General features: G+C 42.8%; 3 protein-coding genes and 1 long non-coding RNA gene across 4 annotated transcripts; 3 read left to right on the forward strand and 1 right to left on the reverse strand.

Moving 5' to 3' along the window:
- Window positions 1-233: 233 nt before the first annotated feature.
- Window positions 234-7,427, forward strand: zdhhc4 (zinc finger DHHC-type palmitoyltransferase 4). The gene is made up of 7 exons (XM_021576133.2): window positions 234-508; window positions 866-999; window positions 1,129-1,202; window positions 5,231-5,409; window positions 5,630-5,755; window positions 5,978-6,222; window positions 6,980-7,427. The coding sequence occupies exons 2-7, from the start codon at window positions 877-879 to the stop codon at window positions 7,274-7,276; spliced, it is 1,044 nt and encodes a 347-aa protein (XP_021431808.2). The 5' UTR covers window positions 234-508; window positions 866-876; the 3' UTR covers window positions 7,277-7,427.
- Window positions 7,428-7,792: 365 nt separating this feature from the next.
- LOC110499178 lies at window positions 7,793-8,831 on the reverse strand. Its single transcript, XR_002469930.2, has 4 exons — window positions 8,371-8,831; window positions 8,207-8,275; window positions 8,042-8,116; window positions 7,793-7,936 (listed from the first exon to the last, which is right to left on the reverse strand). It is a non-coding gene; the product is annotated as an uncharacterized LOC110499178 (long non-coding RNA).
- Window positions 8,832-9,925: 1,094 nt separating this feature from the next.
- pgp (phosphoglycolate phosphatase) lies at window positions 9,926-12,890 on the forward strand. The gene is made up of 2 exons (XM_021576135.2): window positions 9,926-11,103; window positions 11,415-12,890. Exons 1-2 carry the CDS (start codon window positions 10,509-10,511, stop codon window positions 11,738-11,740), a joined length of 921 nt encoding a protein of 306 aa, XP_021431810.1. The 5' UTR covers window positions 9,926-10,508; the 3' UTR covers window positions 11,741-12,890.
- Window positions 12,891-13,127: 237 nt separating this feature from the next.
- bricd5 (BRICHOS domain containing 5) lies at window positions 13,128-17,803 on the forward strand. Its single transcript, XM_021576136.2, has 6 exons — window positions 13,128-13,376; window positions 13,999-14,130; window positions 14,340-14,480; window positions 14,658-14,765; window positions 16,433-16,577; window positions 17,317-17,803. Exons 1-6 carry the CDS (start codon window positions 13,320-13,322, stop codon window positions 17,409-17,411), a joined length of 678 nt encoding a protein of 225 aa, XP_021431811.1. The 5' UTR covers window positions 13,128-13,319; the 3' UTR covers window positions 17,412-17,803.
- Window positions 17,804-17,868: the final 65 nt, after the last annotated feature.

The raw sequence follows: 17,868 nt of genomic DNA on the forward strand, positions 1-17,868 counted from the left end.
GGTTTATTAAGGTTGGTGTCCTCCCAGGCAGCCGGGCTGGTGTAGGATCAGATAGGGCCAAGTAGTGGAATAGTGGTGAGGTTTTAATAGGTGTAGGCTTAGTTGACAGGGCAATTATTCTTCCCTTTTCACCGGCCTAACACTACAGTACAATAGGTGGCGGTATATGTAACTCTCGGTTGCGATCTGCCAATTCAAATGTAAAGTAGTAGAAGAACAGCTGCGCTATAAAAAAAAATGTTTGAAACGTTAGCCACATGCTACGGAAGTTTTCCATTTTGTATCGCAAAGTATAATGGATTTATAGTCCAGTTGGGAGCGGTAATGCGACATATTGGATGCCAACCGCTGTTAAACTCCACCGATCTGACCGATGAAGAAGAAGAATGCTACGGAAGTGAAGACACCCACACCGTGCAAGAGAATGGTCCAAGGAAGTTAATGAAGTCTACTGCAACGCTAGTTAAGGCACACATTTCAATGATGAATTGTACATCCCACAAAGAGGGTAAGTAACAAGGTGACTCGATTAAGTCATGATTAGATAAGTAGCTAACTCTCAGCTACTGTTCAACTAGGCTAGCTATGGCAGTGAAATGTCGAAGGAAGGAAGCAAGCTAGCTGCTAAGCTAGCTAGTTAACCTGTCGTTGCTAACCAACCTGAGCACCTGCGTCTTTTAACATTAGCAAAGGTTTAGTGTTATTCGTGATCATCGAATAACACCAATAATTACATCTACTTACACTATGATGATAAGTTAGCTAGCTAACGTTAGTTATTTCTAGTCAGTCAGTGCTTGACAGCCAGTTATCTAACAGTAGGCTGTTTCCTACAATGTTCCTGACATGTTTCCTACTCTGACAGGTTAATAACAAATGGATTTCCTCACACTATTTGCTATCTATGTGGGGGTTGTGCTGACCTGCATTGCCTTGGTTTGTAAATATTCTGGTCAGCAACAAAGTCCTTTTGGTTTACTTTTCGACTCGGTGACAAAGGTAAGAGACTGTATCAGAGTACGGCACTTCTCGAAACGTACACAAAGTGGTGCTATAGCGCCATTGTAGTTATAGCCATAACCATAGAGATGTTCATTTATGAAAGTATGCTCTTATTTTGTTTGACAGGTAATAGCACCTTGGACACCACTATGGCTTCAAAGCTTTACACAGAGGACCTTGCACATGCTATTTCATCAACGGTAAGTGAACAACCTGGAATTCACAACTTTTTAAATGTTTTTATTTTTATTTGTATTTTTTTAGGGCTGTCCCGAATAAAAACAGTATTCTGTTATTTCAACCAATCGACTGGTTTAAAACGTGTAGTTTCCCATATATAGACACACCCTATGTGTTTTAATAAAATCAACAAGGCTATATGAAGTCTACTGAGCTTGTCTGACGCTTTAAGCAGACAGTGATTAAATAATTAAGACACACAAATGACTCGAGGGAGCCAGAGAGAGCCTAACCTCAAGAAAAAAACATGTTCCCGAACTACCACCTCCCACTACTGCTGGACTTGGCAGATTCTGCCATTACCCTCCCAAAATCGTCGGAAATGGGCTACACCAGGGGTCAGCAACCTTCTACATTTGGAGTGCCAATTTATTTGACCATTTCTACTGATCTGCGTGCCAGTTATGATTTTCACATTTTTGTGGAACTGTTTCATTTGTTTTTTAATAAAGTATTCGTATCGCAAAATCATTGTCATGTGTGATTAATAATGAAAATGAGGCTATACAAATCTAGAAGTAACTTCTATTGACATTGCCAACTATGTAAAAAATAGCCTACATAAAAAAGCCAACAAATTAAAACATTGCAGCTTGCAGGTAGAACTATGGGGGTGCCACTGATCTTTTTTATAAATCACAGACCTGGCTGAGGTATCCTGAAAGGATATTGATCTCATCCTGTCAGTAGAGGATGCCTGGTTATTTTTTTTAAATGCCTTCCTCACAATCTTAAATAAGCATGCCCCATTCAAGAAATGTAGAACCAGGAACAGATATAGCCCTTGGTTCTCTCCAGACCTGACTGCCCTTAACCAACACAAAAACATCCTATGGTGTTCTGCATTAGCATCGAACAGCCCCCGTGACATGCAACTTTTCAGGGAAGCTAGAAACCAATATACACAGGCAGTTAGAAAAGCCAAGGCTAGCTTTTTCAAGCAGAAATGTTCTTCCTGCAACAAAAACTCCAAAAAGTTCCGGGACACTGTAAAGTCCATGGAGAATAAGAGCACCTCCCAGCGGCCCACTGCACTGAAGTTAGGAAACACTCACCACCGATAAATCCACTATAATTGAGAATTTCAATAAGCATTTTTCTACAGCTGGCCATGCTTTCCACCTGGCTACCCCTACCCCGGTCAACAGCACTGCACCCCCCACAGCAACTCGCCCAAGCCTTCCCCATTTCTCCTTCTCCCAAATCCAGTCAGCTGATGTTCTGAAAGAGCTTCAAAATCTGGACCCCTACAAATCAGCCGGGCTAGACAATCTGGACCCTTTCTAAAATGATCTGCCGAAATTGTTGCCAGCGCTATTACTAGCCTGTTCAACCTCTCATTCGTGTCATCTGAGATTCCCAAAGATTGGAAAGCAGCTGCGGTCATCTCCCTCTTCAAAGGGGGGGGACACTCTGGACCCAAACTGCTACAGACTTATATCTATCCTACCCTGCCTTTTCTAAGGTCTTTGTAAGCCAAGTCAACAAACAGATTACCGACCATTTCGAATCCCACCTTACCTTCTCTGTAATCTGGTTTCAGTGCTGGTCATGGGTGCACCTCAGCCACGCTCAAGGTCCTAAACGATATCTTAACCGCCATCGATAAGAAACAATACTGTGCAGCCATATTCATTGACCTGGCCAAGGCTTTCGACTCTGTCAATCACCACATCCTCATCTGCAGACTCGACAGCCTTGGTTTCTCAAATGATTGCCTCGCCTTGTTGACCAACTACTTCTCTGATAGAGTTCAGTGTGTCAAATCGGAGGGTCTGTTGTCCGGGCCTCTGGCAGTCTCTATGGGGGTGCCACAGGGTTCAATTCTTGGACTGACTCTCTTCTCTGTATACATCAATGATGTCGCTCTTGCTGCTGGTGAGTCTCTGATCCACCTCTACGCAGACGACACCATTCTGTATACTTCTGGCCCTTCTTTGGACACTGTTAACAACCCTCCAGGCGAGCTTCAATGCCATACAACTCTCCTTCCGTGGCCTGCAATTGCTCTTAAATACAAGTAAAACTAAATGCATGCTCTTCAACCGATCGCTGCCTGCACCTGCCCGCCTGTCCAACATCACTACTCTGGACGGCTCGGACTTAGAATATGTGGACAACTAGAAATACCTAGGTGTCTGGTTAGACTGTAAACTCTCCTTCCAGACTCGCATCAAACATCTCCAATCCAAAGTTAAATCAAGAATTGGCTTCCTATTTCACAACAAAGCATCCTTCAGTCATGCTGCCAAACATACCCTTGTAAAACTGACCATCCTACCAATCCTCGACTTCGGCGATGCCATTTACAAAATAGCCTCCCAATACCCTACTCAATAAATTGGATGCAGTCTATCACAGTGCCATCTGTTTTGTCACCAAAGCCCCATATACTACCCACCACTGCTACCTGTATGCTCTCGTTGGCTGGCTCTCGTTGGCTGGCCCTCGCTTCATACTCGTCGCCAAACCCACTGGCTCCAGGTCCTCTACAAGACCCTGCTAGGTAAAGTCCCCCCTTATCTCAGCTCACTGGTCACCATAGCAGCACCCACCTGTAGCACGCGCTCCAGCAGGTATCTCTCTGGTCACGCCCAAAACCAATTCTTCCTTTGGCCGCCTCTCCTTCCAGTTCTCTGCTGCCAATGACTGGAACGAACTACAAAAATCTCTGAAACTGGAAACACCTATCTCCCTCACTAGTTTTAAGCACCAGCTGTCAGAGCAGCTCACAGATTACTGCACCTGTACATAGCCCATCTATAATTTAGCCCAAACAACTACCTCTTTCCCTACTGTATTGATTTATTTAACTCTTTTGCACCCCATTATTTCTATCTCTTCTTTGCACATTCTTCCACTGCAAATCTACCATTCCAGTGTTTTACTTGCTATATTGTATTTACTTCGCCACCATGGCCTTTACCTCCCTTATCTCACCTCACTTGCTCACATTGTAGATATACTTATTTTTCTACTGTATTATTGACTGTATGTTTGTTTTACTCCATGTGTAACTCTGTTGTATGTGTCGAACTGCTTTGCTTTATCTTGGCCAGGTCGCAATTGTAAATGAGAACTTGTTCTCAACTTGCCTACCTGGTTAAATAAAGGTGAAATAAAATAAACATTGGTTATGCATGGCCTTTCTGCAAGGAACTTTAAAACATTGTATCAACTTGGTCCATTCAGCCCTGATAACAAACTTGCAACATTGTATAAAATATGTTGGACCCTCAGTTTCCCTCACCAGTGAGCTCTGGACACACACAGTTGTAGGCTATTTGTACAAGGATAATAATTTCAGGTAGGTCTATTATGACTTTTCCACCTGATAAGAGAATTACATGTTCTTTCTCTTTTACACCGACCGAGTGGTTATCGCAAGGGAGAGAGCTGGAAAGATTGAGGAACTATTGTCATCCTCAATGGATGTAGAAAAATAAAAATAACTTGCTGTTTTGAGTTGAAAATATATATTTTTAGAAGCTCTACAGCTCATTAGTGGTGGTGAGTTAAGACAATCAGAAATACTATCAGATCCCCAAATGGGCACATTTTATAAGCCTATATTTGATAACTCGTAAATGGAATGAAACAAACCTAAACTTGTTTCTCACAAGTGTAGACTAGGTTGTGTGCTCTGCAAACAAAGTTGTCATTTGACAATAAGAATTGTAAAATAATAATATGACATTAACAGAATTACAGTAACTGAACAAACATTTTGTAGATTAGAAATTATGGGAATTAAAGGGAAATGTACTACTGGTGTGCCATCCCTGCAATGGTTTAGTCCACAGGTGTCAATCAAGACATGGCAGAATTTAGTTGTTTTCTTTGCAACTTCCCGACTAAAAAATGATCTGTTGAACAACAGCCTGTTGACTAAATGGGGTCACTCTAGTTTTGAAAATGTATTTTGAAAATATATATATTTTTTAAACACAGTCCCTCTGATTAACTGTCTGCCATTGTCTCCTCATAGGAACAGAATGTTTATCTATCTCCATATCTTACTGGAGGGGGCCGTGTACACAGAGTTCACCTATGAGGTGTTTGGATACTGCAGGGACATGGACACCACTCTCTCTAGCCTATCAGTCCCTTATGTTCTACTGGTGGTCAAATCCTGCTTCTTCTACCTCTGCATTAGAAGGGAACCTGGTAAGTCAACTATAACACATGAGTAGGGCCCATTTGGTAGACAGAAAATCACAACATAATACATTATCTGAAGTGAACGTTCTGTAAAGTTTCCTCCTGAGGAATATCATGACACCTGAGCAGGCTCCTGCTAGTACTTTAATAAACTCTTATGGATGCACATTGTATTGTGCAATACAATCCCACCATGAATATAATTAAGTACGCTCTTTCTCTGTAGGTACAGTTACAAAGAAGCGCCATGCTGGTCAGCTCCAGGTATACCCATATGACAAGAGGATGTTCCACCCAGGAGTCTGCTGTCCAACGTGTCAGCTGGTCAAACCTGCTCGCTCAAAACACTGTAGTAAGTAGTACAGATTGGCCTTTGGCTTTTAGTCGCAGGCATTAGTTCTAATACTGTACCTCTGAATGTCTACTATATAGGCATAGTACAGTCTATAAACTTTACTTCTCAGAACAGCGTATAACATCCTAAGATGCATTGTTACATAATAATGTATAACTGCTACTATTATTGTCTCTAAACTGTATTGAATAGCCAATGTGTTCCCCTTGTTTTGTCCAGGAGTCTGCAATAGGTGTGTGCAGCGCTTCGACCACCACTGTGTCTGGGTCAACAACTGCATCGGCGCTCAGAACACCCGGTACTTCCTTCTCTACCTGCTGAGTGTGTGTGCCATGGCAGCAGACATGGCACTACTGACGGTGGACATGTTACTGCACGCTGTGGTGCGGTCAGGCATCCTACAAGCCCGTTACATAGATGATGATGGGCAGCAACAGCAGGCAGGGATGCTCTTTGTCATACAGGTGAAAGACTGGACATACAGACACACATACAATGATATCGGTGCCTGATGTTTACATGGAGTTAGTATTTCCTTCTGCCTGTTTAAACCCAGCAAGTCTGATTTAATTAATTTAAATATGAATGTCATGAATTAAATCCTATCTAGTTCCATTAATGTGCCACAGAAATCACTACACACTTTGTCTCAGTTTACAGATGTACTATTTATTTTTTTATATTTTAATTTAAATTCACTTCCCACATATAGACTGAGTGTACAAAACATTAAGAACTCTTCCCTCAAGCTCATTTTCGCCTCAGAATAACCTCAATTTGGCAGGGCTTGGACTATTCGACACCTTGTAGTAAGCGTTCCACAGGGATGCTGGCCCATGTTGACTCCAATGCTTCCCACAGTTTGGCTGGATGTCCTTTGGGTGGTGGACCATTCTTGATACACATGGGAAACTGTTGAGTGTGGAAAAACCCAGCAGCATTGCTGTTCTTGACACAAGTCGGTGCGCCTGGCACCTACTTACATACCCCATTCAAAGGCACTTAAATATTTTGTTTAGCTGATTCACCCTCTGAATTGCACACATACACAATCCATGTCTCAAGGCTTAAAAATCCTTATTTATGCTGTCTCCTCCCCTTCATCTACACTGATTTGAAGTGGATCATAGCTTTTACCTGGATTCACCTGGTCAGTCTCATGGAAAGAGCAGGTGTTAATGTTTTGTACACTCAGTGTATATTTCCTCTGCCTCTCCCCAGCACCTGTTCCTGACCTTCCCCAGGATCGTGTTTATGCTGGGCTTCCTGGTCTTCGTCTTCCTGCTCCTGGCAGGCTACACCATGTTCCACTCCTACCTAGCTCTGGTCAACCAGACCTCCAACGAGTGGTACAAGGGACGAGGGAATGTCTGCCAGCACTGCCACCCCTCACCTGACCACTTCTGTGGTCTGCCAGCCTCTGACCAGTCCAAAAGGTGGTTCTATAGTAGAGGGGTGCTTAGAAACCTGGGGGAGATATTTTTCCCCCTCCGTCCCGTGCAGAAAAAAGATAATTGAGTTCAACAGAGGCAGTTTATAGGCCCACTAGCTACAGTACTGAATGTTTGTCATTTGTATTTATTTTTTAAAGATATGGTTGTTGGTATGTGAATTTTGGGGGATCTTAAATATTTTTCTAACTGGCAATAAAGCTTCTGTATACACCTTTTCCCTGTTGTCTGTTCCTTGAGATGAATTTGCAGATGGTCTATGCCTATCAAGTTTAATTGTGTATTAGAGGAAGCAAGGATGCATATCATGCCTTCAGGTAATTCATTTTCATTCAATGCTTGCTGTGTATACACACATGCATTTGGAGCTTTGCTCGCTGCTTGCACAACATACCCAGCCATCACCAACCATGTCTTGTGACATCTGGAGATGTTTTAAGACTAAAATGAAGACATCTAAGACTGTCTTTAGACACGTCTTGGAAATATGTCTTGAGATGTTTTATTAGTTCTAAATCCTAATCACTCACTCCAGAACTCATGCACATCCATAGCACAAATTGACCTGCACACCAAATCAAAGTAATCTAGATTTATTGACAAATAACAAAGGCAGAAGCAACAAAATAACTTAGTAAATGTGTTATAGGGCTCCAAACTATCTTCAAGTCTTTACAGCCAGATTGTCATCTCTTGTTTGGGGATCTCAGAGCTTCTATTGCTTAATCTGCTGGAAAGTATGTAGTTATGTATCATTATAAATATAGCAACATCAATAACAATACTGCCTCTACCCTGCTATTTTCTTGTAACTTAATTCTGAATAGCTCACCTGAAGCAGAAAGCCCTACCATCCACGAGGGCTTAATGTTTGACACCAGATAGGAAGTTGTATTCTTTGTCCAGTCTGAAAATAGAATGAGTCAGTTAAGCACTGTTCTCATGGGAAGAAATTAACATAACGTGTCTTGTTCATTTTTGGATGCACTGCTCTCACTTGTATTTGCTGGGTGACCGCTTCCCTTGATTGAGTCGGAGTTGTTGACATGTATTCCATCCTTATATCCTGACAAAAGAGAAATAGGCCATGTTCATTACACAATAACTATTAAAGCACATGTAAAAGCAAAAAGCAGATACAAGCATCCATTCATAATTTACCTCATCAGCATACCCATGAATAGAGGTTAGCACTCAGATAAATCCAGTCTACTCTGCAGCATGTGAGGTTGATCAACAAAACAAAAAAAATCTAATCCACCAGCTATTTGGGCATTTTTTCATGTAACATTTAGATGTATTCTCTATTAAATAAAACTGCACAGAAAAGACAATAACTGCAGTCAGCTGTTGGAGTAGATCAGCTTTGACTCAACATGTCTTGAAACATCTGTATATAATCAGATGGTGATGGCTGAGCTATCACCGAGGTTGAGACATTTGACATGATCCCTTCTCCTTTTTCTGATCCCGCATGGACTTAATGGGCAACTGAAAAAAAAAGTAACAACATGCCTTTCAGAGATATAACTAGCTAGCTACATCATTTTTTTACTATAATTGTTATTTATTTATTTCACCTTTATTTAACCAGGTAGGCAAGTTGAGAACAAGTTCTCATTTACAATTGCGACCTGGCCAAGATAAAGCAAAGCAGTTCGACACATACAACGACACAGAGTTACACATGGAGTAAAACAAACATACAGTCAATAATACAGTATAAACAAGTCTATATACGATGTGAGCAAATGAGGTGAGATAAGGGAGGTAAAGGCAAAAAGGCCATGGTGGCAAAGTAAATACAATATAGCAAGTAAAACACTGGAATGGTAGATTTGCAATGGGAGAATGTGCAAAGTAGAAATTAAAATAATGGGGTGCAAAGGAGCAAAATAAATAAATAAATAAAATACAGTAGGGAAAGAGGTAGTTGTTTGGGCTAAATTATAGATGGGCTATGTACAGGTGCAGTAATCTGTGAGCTGCTCTGACAGTTGGTGCTTAAAGCTAGTGAGGGAGATAAGTGTTTCCAGTTTCAGAGATTTTTGTAGTTCGTTCCAGTCATTGGCAGCAGAGAACTGGAAGGAGAGGCGGCCAAAGAAAGAATTGGTTTTGGGGGTGACTAGAGAGATATACCTGCTGGAGCGTGTGCTACAGCGTGTGCTACAGGGTCCGTTGTGCTAGCTAATGACAGTTGTTAGCTACTAGATAGCTAACCAGAGTCTGCATAATATAAAACAATATGTCATTAACATATTTCTTCATATGGACTAAATATTGTTTGGGCTAAACATACATTGCATACTAAAATACTTTTGTAAAAGTTTGTAAATCCTCCAGGTCGTTTGTGAGTCTTGCATCATCTGTCAGTTGACTGAAGAATGATCTGCGAATTTGAAATGTTCAACATTCCAAAATAAAATGTCTCAAGACATAACACTATTTTGCGTCCCAGAGCTGATGGGGGAGTGTGAAGTTGATCCGCAAGGAACCTAGGTGGTGTGTTCGTAAATTGCGCTGTTGGTGTTCGTAAATTCAGAGCGTTGATCTCTCGGAGCGTTCAGAGCCACATTGGACGCTCTGACGGAGGAGTAGTGTTGATCCGAGCGTTCTGACCTCACAACGGCAGTCAAGCACCCAGCTAACTGGCTGACAGTGGCTAGTTGGCTAGCTGCTTCCAGACACAAATGAGAGAACACCTCACTTTGACCGTTTTACTCGCCCTAGCAGAGCTGGTTAGGCTGTTTTCATGTTATCCATATCGTTTTGGTGACTGTAGCTGTGCTGCTGGTAACAATTTAATTACGTTTTTTTGCCGACGTTTACTGACAATGGTCATATTCAACGTGTTGCACGTTTGTAAATGCATCCGTTATTCAGCACTCTTGCACACAGACGAGAGTGCTCTGAAATCGTACATAGCCAAAGTTAATTTACGAACGCACCCTTAACCTGTATATATTGAACCTAGCAAGGAACCCGGAAGAGGGCACATGGATGCTCCTGTCACTTTAAACCGGTGCGGAAGTGTGTTACAGTATGGATTTGATGCAATGATATAAGGTCAGGAAACTTCGCAATAAATCGTTATTGAAGACACCAAATGATTCAACTGCAAGATCAAACGAAATAGTACTCGTGCTTAATTTTAATGTCATATTTCTTCGGGGAGATTGTTCTCGTACATTTTTCGCTAAACGTCGTGGCTAGTCTGCAAGAAAGTGGTAGCATACAGTAGCTAGCCAGTTATTTTTGGACACTGACTGATCGAGGAACAAAACGCACCCGTTTTCCCAATGGCTGTGTCAAAATGCACCCGGCTGAACGGTCCCTTAATAAAGCAAATGTTAGATTCTGTGGACAGTGTCCTCTTCGACTGTGATGGTGTCATCTGGCGAGGGGATCAGGCAATCCCTGGCGCCCCTGACGTTATCAACCTGCTCAAGAAGAATGGAAAGAAAGTGTTTTTCGTCACCAACAACAGCACTAAAACTAGAAAGATGTATGCAGACAAAATGGCATTGATGGGATTCAACGCAACTGAAGATGAAGTGTTTGGAACGGCATACTGCTCTGCAATGTACCTAAAACATGTCTCCAGACTACAGGGCAAAGTGTATCTCATAGGAAGCAATGCAATGAGGAAGGAACTAGAAAAGGTTGGGATCCAGCAGACAGGTGTGGGGCCTGATCCGATATCAGGTGTCCAGATCGATTGGGCAAATGTGCCCCTGGACCCTGAGGTGAAGGCTGTGGTTGTTGGGTTTGATGAGCACTTCAGTTACATGAAACTGAACAGAGCCCTACAGTACCTCAACAACCCTGACTGTCTACTGGTGGGAACCAACACTGACACCAGACTGCCCCTGGAAGGAGGCAAAGCTGTCCCAGGTAAGTAGGATGTTGGCTGTGCAGAGACAACAGCTGGAGTATTAACCAACAAGACTGTGGTTACCGTACACATGGAGTGCACACCATCTGTGCCACAACGGGTCAGACCTCTGTGGCATAGTCCGTAGTGCTTACATACAGGGAGGCTACATGAGTGGTGTGTTAATGATCTTTAGTAGCTTACAGCGAGCCAGTGTGATGCGATAACATGAGGGGTTTTCCACTGCCCCAAGTCAGATCTTTCATCTCTTACTGTATGTTTAAGCATGTGTCAACAACACTAAATGTCTTCCCCTCTCTGTCTCCACCAGGGACAGGCTGCATCCTGAAGGCTGTGGAGACCGCAGCCCAGCGCCAGGCCCAGACGGTGGGAAAGCCCAACCACTTCATGTACGACTGTGTGGCCAGCCAGTTCGGCCTGGACCGCACCCGCTGCCTCATGGTGGGGGACCGGTTGGACACGGACATCCTGCTGGGGTCCAACTGTGGCCTGAAGACCCTACTGACCCTGACCGGGGTGTCCACTGTGGCCGACGCTGAGGCCCATCAGGAGAGTGGCTGTCCAAAACGCCTTGGCATGGTGCCTGACTACTACGTAGAGAGTATTGCAGAACTCCTGCCTGCTCTACAAGGATAACCAGTAAAAAGAAAAATAGGTTTTTATCTCAATGAGACTTTAGCCTTGATAGATGATAATTAGATTAATATTGACTAATTATAAAGGACCGTTAAGGACTGTGTGCGTCTGAAAACCCAGGCTTGTTTCCGGATTACGGATGTGAAAATTCAGGAAGGTACAGAGAGTTAATCAACTGCTTCGATTATACTAAGACTGCAACAAAACAAACCTATATTAAAGTTATTTTAACTACAGTATGCTATGGCTGAATATGTATATTCAAGATATACAGCCGGTGTAGCCGACTCCTCATGGAGAGCTACTGGGTGTGCAAGCCTTTGTTCCAGCCCTGCTGTAATGCACCACATAGATTCAGCAGCAAAAAAAGGAAACAAATAGTAGGGCTGGAACAAAAGCCTGCCCAGCACACCCAGTAGCTCTCCAGGACGAGGGTAAGCCACTCCTGATTTCCAGTGTTGATAAATGGATTTCGATATTTTTTTTCAAAAGAGTTGTTCAGGAAATGGTAGTGAAGTATGTGCTGTGTGTTTGGGTGAAAAAGAAGAAGGGCTATGCAAGGCCTGTGTTCTTTGCTCAATATCCCTCTGTAGCAATGATCTCAAACACAGTCGGAGGAAATGTGTACACACTCCTTTTGGGTATTTCCCTCATCTGTGTGCATACATTTAAAATCACGTCACTCAATATTTATCTAAAGCAGAGAGCTATGCGGAAATACAGTAAACTGGAGTGCACTGACAATTCATCAGGAATTATATATCTTATGTTGTCCACTCTCATTCACTGTACCAATGCTGTGTTTATTGCCATTTACATTACCCATTCACGTGAGGAAGTATACATAAACTGGGTTATACTCTTATTGTATCCTGATGTATTGTAAATGTAAAAATAGAACTACCTTTTGTTCCCATTCAATTAGAAGGTTAGGGGTTTGCACAATAATCAATGATCTTGTTAAGTGTGTTTTAATGTAACATAATGTCAGTCTTCTTAGTAATTAAGGGTCTATAATACGTTAGATTGTCTGTACTGCCAATACAATAATCAAACTACTGTATCATCCTCTGTCCTTGAAAAAGTATTCGCCTTGACTCAAGTCAATCAAACACTGATAAAAAATAAACATACCTTTTCCAAAATTAAAGGCTTCCCTGTGGATTGTGTCAACTTCAACACAGCGGGCTGTGCTGGACCCTGGTGTTATTAACACAGAAGCTCTTAAAGTCACCTTGGCCTTTCATCGACTGGACGGTCCTTCAGTCCATTCCTCATATCACCCTGCCATGGCCGATGACCGAGCCTGTCCACAGAGGTGAGTTTGTCTCACCCCTTTGTCCATTGTCTAAGGTGAGGGTAGCCGGCCAAAGGGTTTGGACTGTCACGTGTGTGTCTGTGTGAGGGGGAGGTAGGCGAGTAGAGGGGGAGACAGGTTTTCAGAGAGCGAGAGAGAGAAGTTGGCCAGGTGTATCGCAGAGCGTCTCACTCGGTGCTGGTCATGACCGCAGCTCGATGCAGATAGGTGAGAGAAGAAGGGTGAAGTCGGAGTGAGAGAAGAGAAGTCACCGGACACAGGATGGTGAGGTGTTGGAAACGTTTAGAAACCACCGGGCTGGAGGATTCACAACGCATGGTAGGAGTGGGACTCATCTGTACCTTGCTCAGTGGTGGCTTAAATGATCTGTGGCAAAAGTCAGATTTTTTTTTATTAGCCTCAATGGTTTTGTTGCTCTTGGAAAAGTTATTTTCATACAGATAGAAAGACTAAGTTGTGGTAATGTTATTTGTGCAACACTCACAGAGCAGGGTCCCCAACTGGCGGCTTTATTTGGCACCCCAAGTTTTCTGAGCAAAAAATACCAGGAAATCAGCTACAAGTGATTGAAATTTTGCAAATCTTTTCCCTAATATTCCCAAGCATTATATAGAGAGAGACATGATTGTATACAAATGTAAGCAAGGTTTGAAATTATTGTTTTAGTTAAATATATCTGTTTGGGCTTGCGGTCAATTTGAAGTCTACAAATTATTTGTCATTATGTTCCGCTCCCCTGACTATTTGCTCAAGAAAAAAATCATCCCCCGGCTGAATCCAGTTGGTGATCACTGTCATAGGGTATAGTGTTCCATTCTATTTCAGTTTTAACAAACTTGTTGAAGTCAACAATGTTGTTGAATCCAGAAACAGTCAGACACTCACCCAGACAAGTGGCTATGTAGATTGTGATAAGCTGTTGTTGTGTATGTCTCCTCAGGACGAGGGTCCAACAGTGTCCTGCCAGTTCCCACACAAGGCATTCTGGGTGACCCTCAGTGCCACTCTCCTCCTGGTCATCATCGCCCTCGGCGTCAGGGGGCATCTATGGGTCAGACAGCCCGACGCACAGGTGGGAGACACAACTCTCACCTGATTCACCTGTCGGAACATGTTGCTTTGTATTTGGCATTAAAACTGCGAGGTGTTGTAGCCAAATCTAACGTAGATGCACACATGACTGTGGTTGATGTACAAAATATTCGCTCACACTTGTACAATCACAATGTTGATGATGAGTTTACACTGAGTAAACCTATCCCTCTACTGTGGTCCTTACAGGTTGTCAGAATCACAGTTCCGGATCTGACTGGAACCCTGATCAAACAATCAGCATTGGTGGACAAGCACAACGACCTGGTGACCTATTCTGTGACCTCACCGGCCAACCACACATACACCGTGCTCTTTGACGTCAAACATGTAAGAAGCAGACCTGTTCAAAGTGTATTGAACTGAGGCAAGCTGCAGTGCACCTTTCTGTTTCCTCATTCCACATTGTTGCATTGTAAAAGGCTGGTTGTCTAGAAACAGATTCCCATGCTAGAACTGAGCTCCAATGGGTGCTGAACTGACATTGTGTTATGTTTGTTTGTGCAGGGTTTGATATGTTACAAACCTATGAACCAGGAGAATTGCTACCTGAGTAAGATGGAGAAATCTGACTATGAAAACATGCAGTCCCTTCTCCAGCAGTCAATGCAAACGGTAAAGATGTTTCACCCTTCCAACATATAACAGTGTATGAAATATACTATTTTGGATTTCACTTTATATGAGCCTGTTACCATGCGAAGGAAATATGTCACATAGGGACTTATTGGCATGGCAACAACTAAAGAGTACGCAGAAACACCCTACTGTGTCAGCCGGCTCTCAGTTGAGGGTGCCCTGTTACCTTACACTGTTGCTAATGTGTGAGTTGGCAGTGGGGGTGGATAATTGTAAGTGACTCATAGCTTAGTGCCATCTCTGTCTCACTCCATGGCCAGCCAGACCCTATTGGACTTAGGAGTGTTGATTTTAGCATCCCTCTCCTCTCCCTGTCCAGAGAACGAGTGGGAGGTAATAGGCCGAACAAGGCCTTAAATGTTTATAGTGTAGTGTCTCTCCAGGACTGAATTCCTCAGGGCATCTGATCCTCCTAGAACTCTCTCTTCCCTGGATCCCCTTACAGGTTGGGACAGCAGTGAGGCTCAGATCTGCACAATGGCCACTCTGTCTGGGGACTACTGGGTTTGTTAAGGCTTCACTGGGCTGGAGAAAGTGGCGAGACAATGGTTGGTTAGTGAGGGAAGGGCCAGTCCTACAGTGGACATCTTTAATAAGGTGTGATTTTTTTGCTATGTTTGGTCAATGTCAATGGTCATTGCAGAATGGATGGGTTGCTTTTCTGCTGTGGTACTGTGTATCTACAGGGCGATGTCGATATCTACCAGTGTCCTTGCTGGGTATTTGTTAGTTATTTTATTTTGTGGCCCATTAGCGTTTTACTTTATGAGTCGATTACTTGCTCATATCAGATTGAATCATGGTTATCAGGGCCTAGGATAATTCATTTATTCACAAGAGCTGGTGTATGATTACTCATGTCATTAGTTAATTACCGGTTCATTACCCCACAGTTATGGGCCATTGTGCAGCTGGACTCATTCAATCATTAAGTGGTTGTACAGACTTAAGTTGCATATAAACTCAAAAGAGAAATATGCCACGTATGCCAAAATCCCAAGTGTTTTATCCTTTTCTCATGCTATCTGATAGAAACATAGTCGTTTGTGTTTGTATTTGAGTTCTGACTCTCACGGTATTAAGTATCTCGTAGAACTATACTTCAGCACGAGAACCACCCACTGATTGTGGTCATTAAGTGTCTGATTTAATGGATAGACTTCATCCACATAGAAAAGGCTGGGCCTTTCTGAGAGCAAAATATCTGTTCTGCAGCATAATGCTCTTTAGAGTGGAGGGAATCGGACTGTTAGAAGGCTCGCTCAGGCATAACGGTACTTTAAGTGGTCCCTATCGGACTCATCACCAGTGTAAATGGTGCAATTACTAAATGGCCATTGTGCCAAATGAGAGAGACCAGAGTTCAGCTGCGAATGATGCAGGGTTGAGTGTATAACCTGGCATAGACCACTGAAGTGATCTAATAGAGACACTGCTCTATAATGGCAGCTTGAGTTTCAGGTCTGCCAAAGCACACTGTTCTATCCTTATATATAATCTTAATTGACACAACTTGTATTTGTTGTTAGTAAAAACACTGAGGTGACCTCACAAGCAGTGCAATCATAATTCCTCTTTTGCTGTCCCTTTAGCTTGCTCTCATCATTCATAATCCAGAGAAAAATGTGTTCCTCTTCTGCCAGGAGGTGTTGTTGGGGAATGAGACCCAGAGACAGACAGAGTTCCTGGGGGTGATGGGGGGCAGTCAGGTTGATGTGTCCACCCTGGAGGAGCCTCTACAGGCCCTGTGTCGACACAGCTCCATCCACTGGACCAGGAGACAAGACGGTGAGTACCCTTCTTCACATTTATAGCTACATGCTAAATACACATTCACACAATGATGTACATGTAACTGTGGACTGTTTTATTTTAAAGTGGGTCCAATTTTATATTCAATTCTGGGATAAATCGTCATATTTCATACAAAGGAAAGACCAGGGGCTCTTTTGTAAAACAAGTTCCTCAGACTGAGGGGGGGCTTGCTCCCTGTGTCTTTGTGTTGGCAGCTCTTTCCAGAATAGGGCAGAGTGAGAAACATAATCCTAAACTACTGTGCTGTGTGACCTTTGCAGCGTCGCAGCAGTAAACTTAGACTGTTACTCAAGTAGTATTTTACTGGGCGACTTTTACTTGACATTTTCTAGTAAGTCATCTTTACTTTTACTCAAGTATGACAATTGAGTACTTTTTTCATCACTGCAAAACCCCAAAGTATGCAAGCCAACTACCATCTGTTAATTATACATTATTTCCAGCTTTACTCACTTGGGGATTCAGAGTAGCCATCAGTGCTCTCTGCTATAGTAAGGGTTAGATATTGCACTAGTGATCTTCCTGCTACAGTTAGTTAGCATAATGCTAAACTGAAGTGCTGTGTGACCTTTGCAGTGTGCCAGAAGTAAATAAGAAGCACAACCTTTAGGCTGAACTCACTGCTATTTTTACTTTACACCACTTGGGTTTTGTTGGTCTTCGCTACCAAACTGCCTGTTTAGTAACAAACCCTCTCTCTCTCTCTCTGAAGGTCCAGGTAAACAGCGTCTGGTCTACTTCTGTATTGACATCTGCTTCCCTAGTAACATCTGTGTGTCTGTCTGCTTCTACTACCTGCCGGAGTGACCTGCCATCATCCACTGTCAGGCAGCACATACCAACGCTGATCAGGGAAACAAAGTGATCCTTCTCATCCCTGCTAAGTCGCCGGCTGCAAAAAAAAAAAAACCTATTTGAATACAACCGGGGAACAGCAGCCAGCTTTGACTCAATACTGCAGATACCTTAGTCCCTTCTAAGCTTTCGCCCCAGTCCTTTCCATTCCGAGGGAAGGAAACAAGCTGTCAAGTTTATCTGCAGACTCCCCTCGTCACCCTCCCTTCATGTTTAATACCTTCCCTTGTGGCAGTTTTGGAGAGTATAAGAGTCCGTTTTTTTTGTGCTTGTTATTTCCTGTACTGCAACCCACAGCAGATGAGTCATTGTGTGTGTAACCATTCCTGTTTATTGGATTGTGTTAAAATTACTTGATCCCTTCAATAAAGAACAGTTGTGTAAAATACAGATTGTCTCTTTTACTATA

This window comes from Oncorhynchus mykiss, chromosome 20, assembly GCF_013265735.2.
Source record: "Oncorhynchus mykiss isolate Arlee chromosome 20, USDA_OmykA_1.1, whole genome shotgun sequence".
Taxonomy (NCBI): domain Eukaryota; kingdom Metazoa; phylum Chordata; class Actinopteri; order Salmoniformes; family Salmonidae; genus Oncorhynchus; species Oncorhynchus mykiss.

What these genes read in the sequence shown, in the direction of transcription:
- zdhhc4 (XM_021576133.2), top strand. Translation starts at nt 877, where the DNA reads ATGGATTTCCTCACACTATTTGCTATCTATGTGGGGGTTGTGCTGACC. An exon ending in TTTTCGACTCGGTGACAAAG is followed by an intron (nt 1,000 to 1,128) that starts GTAAGAGACTGT and finishes TTTGTTTGACAG; the next exon opens with GTAATAGCACCTTGGACACC. An exon ending in CTGCATTAGAAGGGAACCTG is followed by an intron (nt 5,410 to 5,629) that starts GTAAGTCAACTA and finishes CTTTCTCTGTAG; the next exon opens with GTACAGTTACAAAGAAGCGC.
- pgp (XM_021576135.2), top strand. Translation starts at nt 10,509, where the DNA reads ATGGCTGTGTCAAAATGCACCCGGCTGAACGGTCCCTTAATAAAGCAA. An exon ending in AGGAGGCAAAGCTGTCCCAG is followed by an intron (nt 11,104 to 11,414) that starts GTAAGTAGGATG and finishes TGTCTCCACCAG; the next exon opens with GGACAGGCTGCATCCTGAAG.
- bricd5 (XM_021576136.2), top strand. Translation starts at nt 13,320, where the DNA reads ATGGTGAGGTGTTGGAAACGTTTAGAAACCACCGGGCTGGAGGATTCA. An exon ending in TCCAGCAGTCAATGCAAACG is followed by an intron (nt 14,766 to 16,432) that starts GTAAAGATGTTT and finishes CTCTTCTGCCAG; the next exon opens with GAGGTGTTGTTGGGGAATGA. An exon ending in CTGGACCAGGAGACAAGACG is followed by an intron (nt 16,578 to 17,316) that starts GTGAGTACCCTT and finishes CTCTCTCTGAAG; the next exon opens with GTCCAGGTAAACAGCGTCTG.